Raw genomic sequence first — 18,709 nt, forward strand, 5'->3', positions numbered from 1 at the left:
GTCAGGAAAGAGGCATTAACCCCCCAATTTTCTTTTCCCTCTCCAGCTAACCCAACACAACTCCAAAGTCCTACCAGCAGCAAATGCTTTACAAGCACCAGGATCCAGCCAAGCCTTGCATTTCTTGCCGGTGGCTCCGCTGAAGGCAGGTGCCCCCAGCTCCCAGGGCGAGCGCCACCCCCACAGCCCCTCTCGCAAAGGCTCCAGTGAGATTTGAACCCACAACCCCGCGTTTACAAAACCAAGTGCTCTAACCCCTGAGCTATGGAGCCTATGCACTGGGTTTCTGAATATTTAAATAAAGCCTAATTCTACATGGCCTAGGAGTACTAGTTGAACTATTAAAAAAAACACTGTGGTTTGAGGTAGGGTTTTGTTTTACAGAATAACAGGATTTTGAATTTYTTCTCCTTGCTATTAACTGAAGTAAGAGCAGCTTGGCCTGCTGAGGAAACATTTTCCATTTAAATTACTGGCTGGGTGATGAAGTTAGCCGTAACGAGCAGGAGGAAYCCCTGGGCTGGGAGCAGCGTGGGATGCGCTGCCGGAGGAGAGGCCCAGCGGAGAAGGGGAGCGAGCCCACCCGCCCGCGCTGCCTTTACTCACGCGCCCTCGCATTCAAAGGGCCAAACTCATCAGCATAATCCAGGTGCAGCAGTAAAACGCAGGAGATGGGTTGTGGAAGCAGCCGAGATGAAGGTTCTGGATGCACAAGATGTAATGTGCACCTGACAGGCGGTACCAGAGTCAAGTGTTGCCCCAAGTTCAAAAGCGAAGAAACGCTTTGCAGCCTTGTTCTGGTTTCTCCATCCACATCACTAGAAGCCAGATGAAGGTTTTCAAGAAACTCAGTCTCGATCTCTTTCGAGATCTGAAAAGCAGGTAGAAGATTTCTGGCAACTACCTCATAATACTCAAGTTTCATAGTGAACATGTAAGAGCAGTAAAATCTGATGCAAAGAGAAGCATGATCCTGTGCTTTGTGCTGAACGGAGCAAGCTAACCCAAACAGCCAGCGCTGCTGGACACCACGGTTACTGAGCAGTACCATACACAGCGAGACACTGGGTACTACAGAGAAAAGCAAAACAAGCAAAGAAAAAAAGTGAAAAAAAAGCAAGATTAAGGACTGCCTCCTGCAGAAGAAATAAAACATGAGTCTAAAAATCTATGCATATTAGATTATGACATTTATTGTCTTCAGAAGGCAGGTCTGATACATAAACACCTTTGAATTTTAATAAATTGTTCAAATAAAAAACAAAACATGGAAATTTTATAAAGGTGGTCATTTCAGTCTTATTTTAAACCCCACAGTACAGTAAGTTTTACATTTAAGGCTTAAACATTTCAGTTAATCAAGTGAATTGCTGACATGCTACATTAATATTTACATCCACTCAAAATTTATATAAAATACAAGCRTTTTGAGTTCAACAGTATTGCTTAGAATTACAAAATACAGCAATGTCTGAAATACTCAAGGTTTCATAAAAGCAGCAATTTTTCTCCCATTCCTGTTTTTAACTGTCCAGAAAAAAAACACTAAAATAAAAATTTACCATGTTACATACACCACCAATTTGGAAAAGTGACCAGCAAGTCTTAAAAACATAAATATAAAAACAAATGAAAATTGACAGAGGAGCATGACTCCACTAAGGGTACAATAAGTCTGTGCTCTACGTATTACACTTGTTTTCTCTGGTCAAAAATAATGGTGTATTTGAATAGGAATTTAGAAGGCAGGCTGGTTTAGTGATGAACACATTAGTGCTTCCATCAATAACAGCAAAGAACCACTTTGGTGACTATTGATAAACACATTGCTTAATTATACACAATTACACACATATGGCAAGTCAGACTTGTTACAACAATATTTAATTCTTTTGTGATGGGTCTATAGAGAAATATCAGTTTTCCATACCTGCATTTAAATACACAAGTTAAAAAAACCTACAGAGGAAATTTCATCATCTGAAATATACATACAGTTTATTTAGTCACYGTAGGAACTGAATGTACTTACTGGGGCAGGATTTTGCTATAATTTAAATGACAAAACTATTATTTTTGATCCCCACTATAAGGGACAAAAATGCACATATTTGGACCATATCTCCCCCACATTGTTACTTGGGTGTCAAGGATAGTTTGGGGGTCTGAGGTTTTTTGTTTTTTTTAATATATGACTTCCCCCTCCCATCAAGCCTATGAAAACCTAAAAATAGGTATCAGAAAAATTACATGGAAAATACTTTCACAACCAAAGATAACATTCTGCACTTCTTTTTAAGGTGCATATGAAAAGAAGTTGATAGGGAATAGGTTCTTATCCTTATATTAAATGACTAGAATCTCTATTGTATTCAAAAGTAGTATTTCAGCATATGCAAACTGTGCATCTTCCCTTTATTATTAAGAATACATTAGTCTATAAAAATACAGTATAGACAAGTTCTTCTCATTCCCTGACATAAGAATTCACAATTTTGACACAAAAATTGTAAACTTTGATTACATTCAAAATATATTTCTTAAGTTCTGAGGTGTCGGCAGTCAGAGCTATTGGTATACAGCAGAATTACACTATTGCAGAGCCTTTACACGTAAGTAGCTTATTAAAGACATTTACTTTTCTCATGTATTTTTGTTGCTACCAGGAGGAAAAGAAAGGCTTTCTGCTATGAAAGGTTTGTGTGAATGTATTACTCAGATGAACAATTCGTCCCTGACTTCCAGTGCTACTTCGCTCCACAACCACACGTGGCATCTGAACAAGTTGAAGAGGACTCTTTTCATCCTTTAATGCCTGAGTAAGGTTTAATATCTAAAAGAATGAAAGGGAAAGGGGCGCACAAGTTAAACTGGAGATGGTAGGTTTGTAAAGTTAAATGCCAMTCAAAAAAAAATTTTTTGTAGAAACATTGCATTGGCAAATAATTTAAGAAAGATGTTTTACTGCAAGTAGAACTATTTTATTTGGTAACAGTCTGACATCCTACTGTCACTTGATTATCCTTCCCTTCTTGATTATTTTAAGAAAGTTCCTTCTCAAATTTTGGGAAAGTGTAATACRAATGAAAAAAACTAAAAGTATTTTCAAGTTTAACACATCTCTTAAATACATCACATCTTGGAAGAAAAAGCCTTACAGAAAAGCAATCACCAYGCATTAACTCTGGGTCTACCAGGAATTTAGCTACAAAATACTTCTTCCTATCAGATAAATACTAATATGAAGCCATATTACTAAACCCAATGCAAAGGTCCAAATTCAGTTTTCATCTCCCCTGAATCTCTGCTACCTCAAACTTCAGTACTCACTAACCACCCTGATGTTCAATGTTATCCTTACTGAAAACAACAGCAAATATTCAATTTAGTTTTACAGATCTATCAGCATTATCCGTTTTTTTTTTTCCCAGTGCACAATGCCCCTTTCCTCTTTAGCAACTTACTGCTCCCCTGTTTATTCTGCACTTACACGGCTGAACAACCCTGGTAGGCAATATCCTCTGCATGGTTTACTGCAACTTGGCTCTTCTGGCAACTCCACTTTACATTTACATTAGCCAAGGCAATCTTTTGCAGATCTGTGCTAGCTTGTTGATTAGTCCACAGTATCCTGTAGTAACCGTTTTTCTTGTTGGTTTGATATCCTCCTTGCGAATTTTTTCCCTACTTTGCAAAAATAGACTTCTAACTAGTTTTGGCAGCTGTGATTTAAAGATCTTGCCCTTTACATGCAAGACATACTGATCTTTAGCCTCCTTATCAACTAGATAGTTAATTATCTTAAGATTTTCATTTTTAATGATTTATTTACAGATCTAGTAGACCAGCTGGTCTGCTAATCTTAACTGAACGAATCCATAGTCACGCAAATCAAAGTTAACTAGCTCTTCTATAATGCCTTTAAAATTTGCTTTTCTTTTACAACAAAAGCAAATCTAAAATCATTAATAAGAGCACCATTTTTGATGAGGAAAAAGCCATTAGTAATTMTATCCAAGAGTAGTTGATTATCAGCATTTTTTCCTCTAATCCGTGCCTGAGAAGCTAACATCTCCTGCAATGATGCACATTCTTGTACCACTAATTTAGAAATTTTACTAAGCTATCTATCCAAATCCACAGGGTAGAGGGTGCCACAGAAAGGGTCCAGATTTAACCTTTATAGTGGGAAATTAATTCAGACATCCTGAACATTCCATCCATCGGTTATATAGATCAGATTTTTTTCCTGAAGCTTTTTGTTAAACAATAAATTCCCTGCAGCAAATTACTTTATCACAAAAAAAAGCTACTTAACACAGTTCAAGCTGAATGAATACAAGTGCCCCTCCACTGACCGCACACCAAATTTCTCAGAGAAGTTATTTTGGAAACCAGTCCTGGTAATTCAATTTAACAAGTAAGCTTTGCCGGCTCTTGGCCAGCACACATACCTAATGTTAACTGGCATTCAGCACACATACCTAATGTTAATTGGCATTCTATCTAATGTTTGACTAAGCAGAGCAGCAGTTTTGTGCAAAGCACTTCTTGGTATAGCAAACTTTACAGAAGAAAAGGTCAGATTAAGCCTCTCTAGGAATTGTGARTGGCTTTAAACTATCCATGCTGAAATTATAAACACAGAGAAGTCAGTTTCGATAAGCTAAGGACAAAAGGGACTATTAGATCATCTAGCTCAATTCCTCTATATCACAAACCATTGTTTTCCATCTAGTAAACTGCAATGGAGCTAAATAATTTTTAGCTAAAGCTTTTTTTCCAGTACATCAATCTTAAATTTTACAAGAGCAAGGAGACGGAGAATCCTTTTTCCTCCCTTGCATGAACAGTTAAACATACACACAAACACACAATAAAAGCCCTGATATATACCGACAAATTTCTAATCTGAAAATATTTGGATTACTTTTAGTTATTGATTCTTATTGCGACCATCTCTGCTAGAAAAAATAAACCTTATTATCTAATATTTCTTCCTTGTGACACTATTCCAGCGATCACACTAATCCTCCAAAATAAAGTTACACTTATTTTAATAACAAACTTGGGTGAAAAATTTGTTGGCTAATTTGGTTATGTGACTCTTCATTGTTCCTAATCTTAAGATATCATCTAAGGGCATATATATATATATATATATATATATATATATATGTATATATGTATGTATATGGGAAAAGAACTCTGTACTACTGACTGCAGAGGGGAACCCTCTCCCCAAGAAACAATAAAACCCTATTTGAGAAAGTTTTCCTCTATAAAACCCCAAACTATTACAAGCTTTTTGCTTTCTCAATGACATGCAAATAAAGACAGCCTCTTTAAGTAAATTCAGCCTTCTCAGATGAAACTGCCCTCAAGTCTCTTCCAATTCAAATTAGTTTTTATATCTCTGAAAGAAAACAGCCAAGCAGTGATGATGTATTAAATAGATAAACACAGTTTTAAAAAGCCAGTCTTACCTGCCCTCTCATAACGGACATTTGATTTTCAAAAGTAGCCTTGTCAAATCCTTTATCAGTCTTTATTAAAGAAAACAGTTATTACTATAAGAAATGAGCAAATATATATTTAGCATGTAAATTCATCAAATTCACAATATGCATGGTCACATGCATCAACATTACAATCATTTCTGGAAGGCTGAAACAGTCATAGTATGACCCACAAAAAAGCCTATTTGTTGCAACAAATACGCATATGTGAAAATGAAGGATATACCACAACYATATAAGTAAAACACCTGTAGATGCGTCTTTAAAGCATTTCTAGGTAGGTTTGATACCATCATACAATGTTACACAACTCTGACTTGCAACGTTTGTCTTTTTAGCTGAAGTAATACTTCCTCCTTCAAATTTATTAATCAGTTTCAGCTGTGATTAGACAATGTGGAGCCATTTTGAACACAACTGAATCAAAGATGTAAATATTAGTGAACATTTTTCAGGATCCAGTCTTGCAATTACAACTGCATTTTCATTATGTATCTTGTATTACCATTTCTATCAACCCTTACCATTTGGATTATTAAACTTGGACTTTAGACACATTTGTGTATTTTATGAATTATCTATACTAAAGCTTACAATTGTTTATGGAATATTCCAAAAYGGACGGTCCTTTGCCTATAAATACTGCAGCACAGTTTTATTATCTTTAAAAAAAAAAGTTTGACAACTTTCATTTGGAAATTCGTTCAACAACATAGTCAAGATTTTGGTGTTAACTTAGCACTATATATATATATATACACACACACACACACGTGTAGAATTATTGATACGAAAGTTATGAAAGTACCTGAAGTTGCATTAAATATGGTTTTCTCAAGTTGCTGCAGTTTTTGAAGTATGTATGCATGTGCACACATATGCATACGTATATCTATATACATATGCATTAATATTTTACACAGATGTTTGTTATTAAWATTAACTAGCTTTAATTGACTGCATGAAACATTTTACATAAAAGAGGTAAYTGCAGTTTTGGTAAGTTGATTACTATCAATTAGTCACATCAGTGACAACTTCCTCCAATTATAAACCCATTCTGCCATGTCAGCATTACATCTAAAATAGCAGAACGTAACGACATACACAAGCTAAATTCACAAAAAGAACAACCCTCTAACTGCTGCAATACCCATGTTAGCTATTTCAATAATGTTCAATTCATAGAAGCAGCGTTACCTTAAACAGCTCATAAAGATCTTCACAAAGATCCTGTACGAAGTTCATGTCAGAAATACGAGGAAGAACTAAATCTCTAGTCTCCTGAGAGAAAGGAACTTTTGCTTGAGAAAGCCAAGCCCAGTGAAAGGGATCTAATACAGAAAAACAGTTACATCTACAGATCAACAACAAGCAGAAATTCAATGCTTACTCTCAAATGTTTACTCTGGTGCCCACTAAACATTCAAGCACACATACTTTTTTCCCTCCTTTTTATACATTATCTGTTACCCATATACCTTTTTTGGCTACAGTTACAGAATTAGCAAGCTACAAAAGTAGCTTGCTTAACCCCTTTTCCAAACAGCAAAGAACACACTCTAAGTAATAAGTACTTAGTTGAAGGAGTAAGTAGAAAAGGTGTACCAAATACTGTCAATAGAAGTAAATACTTTCTCCTACCTAGTAATGAAGTTTTCTTTGGAGAAAAATAATGGCTACTATCAAATAAAACATTTTTTTCAGAAGTATGAGTTATACTGAAGAATTTTAAAARGTAGCTTCTATTTTTTAATAAATCTTTAGTTTATTAAGATGTCTTCTAAGCAGGTTGATAAAAACATTTCTTATTTCTTACCCATAGATATTGTTAAAAACAATCAGTTTYTCAAGAGATTTATTTAAGAGTATTTAGTTTTAACATCATATCCTAGAATAATTTAAATATTTAGGTTAGAAGGGATCTTTGAAAGTCAGCTTAGTTGAAAGAACATTTCATCCCATCATCCAGGTCATTAAAAACATGAAGCAGTATTGGCCCCAGTACAGACCACTGAMGAAAGTCATTAGTAGCAGACCACCATTTGAATATTCTAGCACTGATCGTAGCCCTTCGAGCCTGACAGTCCAGCCCGTTTTCTACCCACCTTACAGTCCATTTCTCCAGTTCATATCTCAATTTGAATACAAGAATTCTATGGGATATCATCCTGAGGCCTTGCTGAAGCTAAGGAAAACTATAACTATTGCCCTCTCCTCATTCACTGAGCTAGTCATCTCAAAGAGCTATCTGGCTGGTTAAGGACAGTCTGTCCTTGGTAAAATCCATGCATGAAGAACCCAAAGGTGAYGGGGAAGCCTGCACTTAGACATTGCTTTCAAGAGGCTTTGCTCCCCAATCTTCCTGCGGACTGAGGTTAGGTCAACCAGCCCACCGCTCCTCATACCCACTTCTTGCCTTTCTTGAAGATAGACAATTAGACATGTCACCTAATTACCAATAACCCCTCAGAGCTGACAAGARAGCAACCTCACAGTGACTTCAGCCAGCTCAGCCCTGTTTTGAAGGCATCCCATCTGTTCCCATGAACTTCTGTATGTCCGTTTTGCTTGAGCACACCCTTTCTTCTACTTCAGATAATGGGATTGTACAGATATCTGAGAGGAGTAGTTAATTAGCTTTTTGACAGCTAAGSTAGCCCACACTTAATACTGCTAGAATTACCTGATGAGCTAACAGGCCCCAGATAAAGTAATGGTAAGCTGTGTCAGATGCTTCCCTCTAGACTACATGGAGTTGGAGATGTGGTCAGAAGCAACTCCAATCTAGTTTTAGTAATAATGKCAAATTTTGGTCTGCTTAGGAATAATGCTAACTGAAGATTAGTTTCTACACAATAAGATAAAGATGAAGACACAGAAACAACATGAARCTTGTCTATTCATTATTCACTTACAGCAATACCTTTGAAATTTGGTCATTAGAGTGACCAATTGGAATCCTTCCACTCAAGTGATTTTCTACAACCGTAAGGGAAAAAACATATGCCTTACTAAATTCTTTCAATTCCACTATCAGTGATTATATAGTCATATTGTGATTGTGAATATCCATATAATATCATTTAATGTAAGAGTAAAAACCCCAAGAGTTAAATCACATATTCCATTGTAAAAATGTAATTTGTTGCTTATTTTCTGAAGAAAAATATGCCATTGTTAAGAAACCATTATAAGTGTGTATTGAATTTTTACTACAGTAATCTCATCTAAGAGTATATATTTAGCAGTGACTCTCCCAAAGAGAAGATTAACCACACTTACATGCTCTCCACTCATCAGGATGCTTAAAAGGAAATGCTAACCCATTGTCAATTGCAGCAATTTTAATAATAGGTTCTTTAGTTACAGTCCATTGGATATCCTACAGAAAGAATGTTTCCAAGTGAAATACTCATGCATACAAAATAACAAAATACATTAAAGATACTAAATATAGTGCTTTTTAGCCTTGTTGCTTAAAGACGACTTAAGCATCACAAGGGCTTATCCAAATAAAACAAATTTAAGCATACAAGTCTTGCTCTAACGACAATGAAAAGGAGCCCTTCTCCAAATATAATATAAAAAGAGCACAGAAATAATTGAAGGAGTGCATTTGAACAGACAATTATTACTATAAATCTAATAAAGAAAAATCTATAGAACAATAAAAATAATTTCCAGACTAGTCTAACCCCAACAGCTTGTCCATTCACCTAAAATAATTTTCAGTATCAGATTTCCTGACTGTGCACCGGCACTAAAGCCTTTCACTTCTTCACACACAAGTGTATTATTGCAAAAATAAACAGTTTAAGAACATAATTTTCTTACCTTATCTGACAGATCAGTTCCATCATCTTGTTTTTCATACCTGACCAACCAGTTATCATTACCTCTGTCTTTAAAAAGGAAAATGCAGGTCACCAGTTATTTACAAAGAATTAGCCATCTAAACTGGCATACAACAATTTGCACTGTAAACTGAGAATTTACCAAAATAGGCAAAGTGTTCAAATCCCCCCCAGTCAAAATACACGTATTTTAGCTTTATTGAAAGATTTGTAGCAGCTGATTTACTGAAAAGACTGAAAATTTATCATGAGTATAGTCACATATCACTTTTAGTTTCCCCCACTGGCTGAACACAGTAAAATATCTAGAAAGCTAAGAGAAACTTTTTTGATTCATTTATGCACAAAGACTGGCTGTAGAGTGCATCTGTTCTGCAAAAAAGAACAGCAGCAGCTGCCACTGCCAGGATGACTTAAGTTTTATGCTTCTGCTTTAACGCTGGTAGAGAAAAGGAAAGGACTTCTAAAATTGTAGATAGCATGAGGTTTGAGGAAGARGGGTAATGAACTCTTTGAAGATGGAGGGAAAACGAAAGGTCATCTTCAGTTTCTGAAAAGGCCATCTTCACCATTCAGAAGGAATTGAGGAGTTAAAGGCCTTCACAGGGTCTTCCAGATATGTGATGCCATGGATACACAGGTACTTGTATGGTCTTAAGGTGCYCCCTTAACTTTAAGTAAGCATCCACTTTCAGAACTTTTTCATGTTCCACCTTGATCAGATGTATTAGATGAACATGAATCATCACCACATAGCAAACTATTTTAAGCAGTTTCTTTACAATTTTAAGGAAGTCATAGGAAACAGTAATTGTTTTAGAATACTGGGTTCTATTTGACAGAGCTGACAAACCACAGCAGTGGCAAGAAAGTATTGTGTGCTTCTCATCAAGCTTACTTCTTCCAGTCTGTTTCTAAAAAAAAGAGTTTATAGTGACTCAGCTTCCACTAGATTCCTTTCTAACAAGTGAATTTAAGAGGAGGAAAATAAATCTGAGGTGGTATACCTGAAAAATAGTAAAGACGCCCTCCTCTGAAAAAGCAGCAAAGGAAGCGTTTAGATAAAATGGTCTTCGGATCYTTGCGGAAACAAATCACCTACATGGTTAACAAAAGAATCCCAGCCTCCAAGCGAAAGAATGCAGRGGAACTGATAGATGTATATCACAGTTCTGCTTCAGTGCCTGATCATAATAAATACAAACTCTTTTGCACTCAGGCAAAACTGTTATTGCTGTTGGGCTCCAGCTTAGCAGAAAGGAACAGCAGCTATGGTTTCTCTTATGGCCCCTGAAATCCCAGCATCCCTTGTACGGTCTTCTGAGTAAGGGRGGCAGACAGCTAGAGTATACTGATACACTTGAAAGAACAACAAAAAGTATTTGTTCCAACTTCCTGTGTTGCTTAAAAATATCAAGTAACTGCCAAAAAGGGTTGCTTGGATCTTATCCTACATTGTAATATTTAACATTTGAATTCAAAATAGATTTTTRTAAATTTATAAGCAACATTCCGGTCTTCAATTGCACGTGCAGGGAAAGACGTGTGTGAAACACAATAGAAAACTTCCTTAGCAACTAYCAGCCAGCACTGTTTGCCATTTCTGGCTCAAGAGAGTAGGTGGACACTAAGGGACACTGCAAGAGATACCTGTATTTCTGATGACATAATCTAAGATAACCAATCTTTCAAACTGTGACTGAAATTCTTTCCTTGTATTCTCAGGTAAAGGATCAGTTTCAAACTTCCTGAGCCAGTAGTCAGCTTCCTTATATCCTTCAACAAACAGYTGGAAGGAGCCAACCTGAAACATTTAAAAAATGCATTTGGAAAACACACTTATATAGATCATGTAAGTAATTTTAATACTAACTGAAAAAAATGATGATACTCTTTAAAAGTTCTGAACACAGAGATATGATAGAGTCATTTAGCAAGGGCTACATAAAATAGTAAGATYATGAAGTGTTTTTTCTTTCACTCTAAAGCCTTAAAAAAAAACCCTACAGATTCAAAACATTTTTTTCTTTTTTAAAGGTCATTGTTTTAAGCACTCATTGAATTAACCAGGAACAAAACACAGGCAAACAGCCAAACACAAACGAATATYCAGCATCAAGCACAATGTGTGGAATGAGGAAAAAAGTGACATTATCCCCTTTTCATAAAGGATTTTAGAAACACTTCGTTCAACAGTTCATAAGAAAATCACCAAAAGTCACAGGAAAATATTCCTCTCAGAAAAACTTGCATGCTTCACTGTTGACCACAGCAACTTTATTTTTTTTTTCAGCACAGACATTTTACATGAAAAAGGTTGACTTACATTTCCCAGGAGTCCAAAGAAAAAAAATGCAGATAGGTGAAGCTCCATGTATGTGGGTAACATGGAAGGTGCTCAGGAAAAAAAAAATCAAAAGTATAGCTTGACTTGAGAACAGGTGCACATGTGCAGAGATATAAGTGAATGCATCCTGTGTGGAATAAGGATGCTGATACAACCTTGCATAACATATGCCAAACGGATTGAAATCACAGGGAACTGATGCAAGTGGATTACCAAAGCTGCACATAAATTGTGTTTAAAAATTTTAGGAGTAGCAAGATTTTATGGCTACAACAAGGCATGCATAGCTCAGCAGGTGAGGTTTTAGTCAGTGTAGTACTGCACACAAAATGAAAAGAAGGTGGGATGAACGCAACAAAAAGATGAATATAACAAAAAGATACCTTAAAGAATGAAAAAGACACACAGAAGGGAAAAAAAAGTTAGGAAAATGAAATTACAAGCTAATCGAACTGAGGGGGGGGGAAGTAATTACACAATATGAAAGAATGATACTGAAGAGAAAGACTAAATAGTCAAGGAGAGGGGAATAGGTAGAACACTTGAAAGTGTTACTTCTCCAAGAGAAAGCAAGACTGCAAAAAGTCATACAAAAAGTGGYTAGCTCATAGAAGCAGTTTAAATGAAGGAATGACATAAACCAAGTAGTCAAAATTTGCTTAAGATCAACCCTATCTATCAACCTTCAGTCATTCACAGATTGCTTTTAATGAGAAAAGTTTTTCATCTATSAAAAGAAGTTACCTATGAATATTGAGTTTTTTTAGTCAACTGTTTATGTAAAGAGAAGGAAATGCATAACTCACTATTTTTTAACCTTACCTTAGGAGGTAGTCCAATTCGATTAAATTTTTTAGCAACTTTTGGCACTTTCTCTAAAGCATATTTTTTTCCTCTTGACTTTGCACGATCTATTGCACTGTAGTTAAAGGTCTCACTGACAAGCCAGACAATCTTAAGATATAAAAGTTAAAACATAGGTCAGAGTTTCTTATTTTAACTATAGCTTCACAGTAAGTTTTATGCTCAACTGCGAAACAGGAGGCATCAAGCTTTTTCTATACAGAAAAATTCCACGTGAAAAGATGAACACATGCTATTTCATATAGCCTGAACAGAAAATTTTGAAAAAAGACTTATAACTGGGGATCTTTATATGCTGCTTTTTGCACTCTTCACGACCCTCACCAAAACATCAGGCATGAAAGCACCAGAAAGTACTAGAAACAAAAGTAATTCAAGAAGAGATATTCAATTCAGATCTAAAATTTAACTTTTTACAACAAAATCTCACAGTTGGACACTGTTCCAAACCACAGTGCCTTAGACCCTGCAATAGTTTTGAAATGATTTAGGGTTGATACATGATACATAAGGATGACTTCACAACTACAATCCTGAGAAAGACAAATCTGTATTTTTCAYATTCTGGTAATTTATGCAGTTCAATTTTACCTTAGTTTTAGGTACAACTCCTAGCCCTAGCTTGTCATCCACAAGATAGGCACCAGCTTCAGAGAGGTATCCCTGATTTGGAACGAGGCAGCCTCTGCCAAAGCAGCAAGGACAACAAATCTTGTGAAAATATTTGGTCCACTTTGGATTTAGATGTCCATAAGGCTCTTCAGATTTTGGTTTGAACACTCCAATGCTTTTCTAAGAAATATAATAGAAATTTTAAGCACAAATACTTCAGTTGCAACAATATTAATACTTTCAAATAACTCATTTTCAAAATGAATTTAAATATTATCCACTGCATTTTACAATTTGCTCTTTTCAGATGATGAAATAATAAAACTAGAATTAACAAAACAGCATTCCAAATAAGTTTATCATCAAATGTTTGTCTAGAGGTAGCAGGAATTCAAAGTAAACTGTTCATAACAGAAAACCTAAAGTAGAGCTAACATTTACTAGCTTTTCGAAATTAAAAAGAACTGTCATTTTACAAWCCAAAGAACTTTCAACAGTAGTTTCAAAAACGTAGGTTTCAGTCTCCCCATCGGTTCATTGATTAGGTTTTCCAGACAAAGATGCAATGTTCCCAGAAAAGTGACAAACACACTGTGTGTTAATAAAATATATTACCTCTGATCTTCTGTATTTTATCTAAAAGCAGTAAACAAAATAGACTAAAAATAATTCTGACATTATTTGATTGCAATTCTAGAGAGCAGTGTCATCTTCTACAGYTGTTGCAGATTCTTCAGATCAAAGCTGACAATGCTTCACATTATCAATCATAATTTACTTTGGAGAGATATAGTAAAGCTTAAATCTRCTTAAGAGTATTGTGTCCAATTTTGGGTACTATACTTCAAGATAGATGTGAACTAACTGGAGAAAGTTGAAAAGAATGAGAACAATGAGAAAAATGCAAATGAAAGATTATATGGCCTGAAATTGTTTAGTTTAAGGCTCAGTAAATGGGGACATAAAATCTCTAACTATACAGTARATTGCTATGGAGAACAACACACCCACTGCTAATGTGATGATAAATGATAGTTTTAAATCCCCATCCCAACAGATAAGATGGGAGAAGAAAAATCCWTTTGCACATTAAGAACAGCTCAACACTGGAATGCACTACCTGGCTGCACAGTTTTCAAGCTGGGATGCCACTTGGAACAGGTTAGACAGACATTCACCAGGAATCATGTAAGATGACCCAGCTCTACAACAGAGGTATCAAAAGCGCCTCCTACACAATTCTGTATTTGTGAGCCACAAACCCCAGAATTGCTATTACACTAAAACATACAACCTTCTGATCATCTGTGATATTTTAGCATAATGCATGAAGTCCACATAATGATGTTCCTACAGCTCAAATTTAGAAATGGTTCATCTTCATTCCTTCCACAGGGTCATGATAAATTCTTATCTCAAAGATTTGAAACTGTTTAGAAAGCRTTTTACCTATCAGTTCTCTCCTGAACACACATGAAAAGTTGGCTCTCTCAATAAGCCAACACTGTAGTTGCACCAGCAGTCTCAAAGCTGTTTCACGCCAAACAGGTAAGATTATAAGACATCAGTRAGGTTCCTGGCAAATCAAATATCATCATCCTTCAGTAAGTGCTTGTTTACCTTGATTACAGAAAGGAAGAGACTAGTCCCTCTAGATTCTAGTAAGTTTTCATCTGCTTTTAATCTTACTTTCTCAAAGCAGACTAACTACAGAGAATTTGTTTCATTCAGATTATAAATAAAGTACACAAGACTGACATCAATAGCACTGCCCATCTCATCCACCCATTGCGATTTAATTTCATCAACTACCAAGAGAAACAAATTATCAATCATCACTATTTGCATTAATCCTACAAAATAAGTTTCCCATCAATAGGGGGAGGAAATAAAGTGACAAATCCTTTGTTTTCAGTTTACTATTATCTGTGATTCTAAGGTTACACTCAAAATCATTATCAAGTTTACTTAACAGAACAGTTAAAATTCAATTTAAACCTGTGCAAAAGGTTTTTATGCTTACAGTAAATACTCTATGTAACACAACAATTTGAAACGCAAACCAATGCTTGTTGAATATATTATTAAATTGGCTTTTTAAAATTTTGCAACACCTTGGATGCTGGATTTATTTGGCACACTTCCTTAAGTCAAAGTTCCAATGTTAGGTTTAGAATTGTTAAGAAGTTGTTTAATTGAATCCACTGAATCACATGGAGGTGCTCTAACCAAAGTCAGCAGCTTTTAATTTCCCAGAAAACACAGTAGTGTATTTGGTAGTATAAGCTAAACCATTAATTATCACTCTTCTGAAACTCTCTGGATAATATTTCATACAAACAGACCATTTTAAGAAGGAAMTTAGCTCATTCCATTACACACTTGGGCCTTACTGTGATATACTATCACACCTAGTTTGCACAACCTAGACAGTTTAAGGTTTCACTAAGTTGCTAAATTTTGCAGAGCCATTCAAATTAGGGCCTGGACTAGAACCAGACAGTTCAGTGTGCAGACAACCTACCRGGCCAGTCCTAATTTTGCAAGTCAAAATTAATTGGCTCTATTGACATTACCAATTAGTGAACGGCTGAACTACCAAAGATGTGCTGTGGAAGAGCTTGCATTTGTAACAGAGATAATGTCTTTTATTTGGTTAATCAATGAGCAACAAACACAGAAACATTCATCACACCAGCAACAGTGTTGCTGAAGGRCTGAACTGCTTCCTATCAGAACATGACTGAGGCAAAGAAATGTGCAAAGGTAATTTTATTGGGACAGCTTCAGTTTTATCTTTTAGATAGAACCAAACAGACCTAAACCTAATAGAAAGCTAGCTAAACTTGCAGCTGAACTCAGTATTAGTGCCAGTAAACACTTCAGAATTTAACAAATAAGAAAGCTAAGCATTTCCTTAATAAGCTCTTCTTCAACATAAGGCGGAGGAGATTACACAAGAAGGAAAGCAGGAGAAAGAAAGCTGGTCACAAAACTGGTCCGAAGTAGAATGATGCAATACTCTAGSTGATCTCAAACAGGATGTGAGATTCATCCTACAAATGGGAGTTGCACTACTGACAAAACAAAGTTTTATCAAACCTTTAAAAGGAATAATCTAGATTATCTCTAAACCACAACAAAAAATAAAGATAATCACAAAAAATAAAGGCAAATTGAAAGAAAGCAAGGAATTTAGTATCAATATTCCTGCAATCCCTTGGTGGCAAATATATTCATGTTTTGCATTGAAATTACTTTCATGGACTACCAAAAAAAAAAAAAAAAAAAAAAAAAAAAAAACACACACTCCAGTCCCCTCCTCCCCCCCCTTTTTTTTAATACATCTTCATTTCTCCTGGATACTTGCATTTAAATATTACCTGCATGGGAAGGAGGAAGAAAGGGAGGAAGAGGGGAAAAACCAGCAACAASAAGAACATCTAGGAACCTAGATGTTAAGAAAAACAGCACTACGACTGTCAATGCAAAACAGCAGTAAAACCAACTACTATAGTAAAGTGATGTATGTGATCCCATTAGCCACAAGGCAGAGCAAATCACTGCTAGCCATCAAATTCAACTGAAATAAGTCTTAAAGTGGCTTTATACAACACAGATTTGCAAACATGTAAATCCAGAACAGGCAGGGTTTTTCTTTCCTAGTAATTTCTCCACTCACCCTGATTTTTAAGGAAAAAAAAAACTTAACTTGATTGCACACACTAGCATAAGAAAGCCTCCAATAAACATTGCAATAGTTTTAAAGTATTCTTAGTGTAAAACCATAAAGTACCCTTTGAAAAGTCATACATTTGATTTTTGCAAAGTATTGATCTGAACAAATATTTGATCACTCACCCAGAACTCTTCTATTGCATGTTAATCAAATAAGATACAATCTTCTTTCAAAATTCCACTTTAAAAGCAATATCAAGTTTGAATACATGCACAGAAGTATACAAATTGAAAACCTACAAAGAACAGTACCACTAAATTGAGGAATTGATCTGAAATCAAAGCCTGCTGAAATCTAAACGGAGGTTTCACTTTCATTGTATACAAGTGCAAGAATCCTACGAACTGATTAGAATTATTTTTTCTGATTTCAAAAAAGAAATACTCTCTCTGAATCTAGTTGACGATGATTTTAGCATACAATAAATTATCAAACAATTTATTTAAATGCTTTTCCATCTTTTAAATTAATTGATACTGTCTAGTTCAGCAATAATGCACTCACCCCCTTGGGATCCTTGACAAAATAACTCCCACTGGATCCTTGAGAAATTCTCTCTGGAAAAACTCCACACTCTATAGCTCGTTCTGCTCTCAGGATAATTTCTGCAAATTCTGGATCATCCAAAAATACGTTCATATCAACAGTATGTCCTGTGTTTCCTGAAAATTAATAAAAAAGCACTCTTCAGTGCAGCTTATACTAAGAATTAAGAACAACATAAGTAAATACCTAGAAAACTTACAAATTTTTCCYGTTAATGCTAACTCAAGAGAAAGCTGAAAAATTCAACCTATTAGATCACTGAAACTTTATTTCACCAAATAAATGCTCAATAAATCTTTTGTTTAAAATAAAACTGCCAAATCTGCAACAACCAATTTGAGATTACCATCGGAAAACTTCTGTATTGTTCCAATGATTTAAGATTTATTTACATAAGAAAGTCTGAAAAATAATTCAAAAAAAATTCACAAACAAGCTTGTCAAAAACCACATGGGTGCACCAAAGCTTTCATGCTTTTATGTATTTCTTTTAACTGACTCTACAAAGTATTTCTTTTTTTTTAAGCTATCTGAAAGTAAATTGTCCATTAAGCACTAAATATTAGAAGGGTATCATTTGGCTAACAGCTTTGCTAACATATTAACTGCTACCAGGACACATTGATATTACTCAGTAAACACTCTAATCAGATCACTGACAAGTAGCATTAATACCTTGATTAAATATTGCAYGCCATCATCATCCCAATATTAAAGCACTATAAGCTACTTAAAAAATTTGTATGTGCATTGACTAAAATATCAGCTCTTCACAGATGCTAAACATTTAGATAATAAYGCAAAACATTTAGATAATAACTAGAAAACAGTTGCCAAGATTTTGTATATTTACTGCTATTTAAATCCTTTGAAATTATTTTATCATAACTCTTGAAACCAGAAGTTTCAGCAACTTATTTTTAGGCTAGAATTATACCACATTCTTACTGATGTCATTTTAATAGGTCTATGCAGAAATTAGGGTTTATTCCTATATTCAGAAGCTGCCATATTATTCTAAATTAAGTATTCACAGACAATGTTGCCTTATTCCTATTTCGGCACTCTAGGAAGTGTAAGATAAAAGAACCTGTACATCCTTCTGGAAAGACAWTTGACACACCAGAATCATTCAGAAGAGTTACTCCTAAACAGTTTAGGGACAGACAGATCAAAAATTGCTCCTAWTGTTTTACTGCTAACACTTTCTTGTAGCACAGGCCAT

The 18,709-nt window shown here is 35.2% G+C and overlaps 1 protein-coding gene across 1 annotated transcript; it reads right to left on the reverse strand.

Moving 5' to 3' along the window:
* Positions 1-1,167: 1,167 nt before the first annotated feature.
* On the reverse strand, positions 1,168-17,635 carry PI4K2B (phosphatidylinositol 4-kinase type 2 beta). Its single transcript, XM_085322680.1, has 9 exons — positions 17,443-17,635; positions 13,179-13,379; positions 12,546-12,677; positions 11,027-11,180; positions 9,357-9,424; positions 8,805-8,904; positions 6,720-6,853; positions 5,487-5,546; positions 1,168-2,833 (listed from the first exon to the last, which is right to left on the reverse strand). Exons 1-9 carry the CDS (start codon positions 17,575-17,577, stop codon positions 2,660-2,662), a joined length of 1,158 nt encoding a protein of 385 aa, XP_085178806.1. The 5' UTR covers positions 17,578-17,635; the 3' UTR covers positions 1,168-2,659.
* Between the last annotated feature and the right edge of the window lie 1,074 nt (positions 17,636-18,709).

This window comes from Rhea americana, unplaced genomic scaffold, assembly GCF_003343005.1.
Source record: "Rhea americana isolate MKP2758 unplaced genomic scaffold, rheAme1 scaffold_8, whole genome shotgun sequence".
In the NCBI taxonomy this organism is placed as follows: domain Eukaryota; kingdom Metazoa; phylum Chordata; class Aves; order Rheiformes; family Rheidae; genus Rhea; species Rhea americana.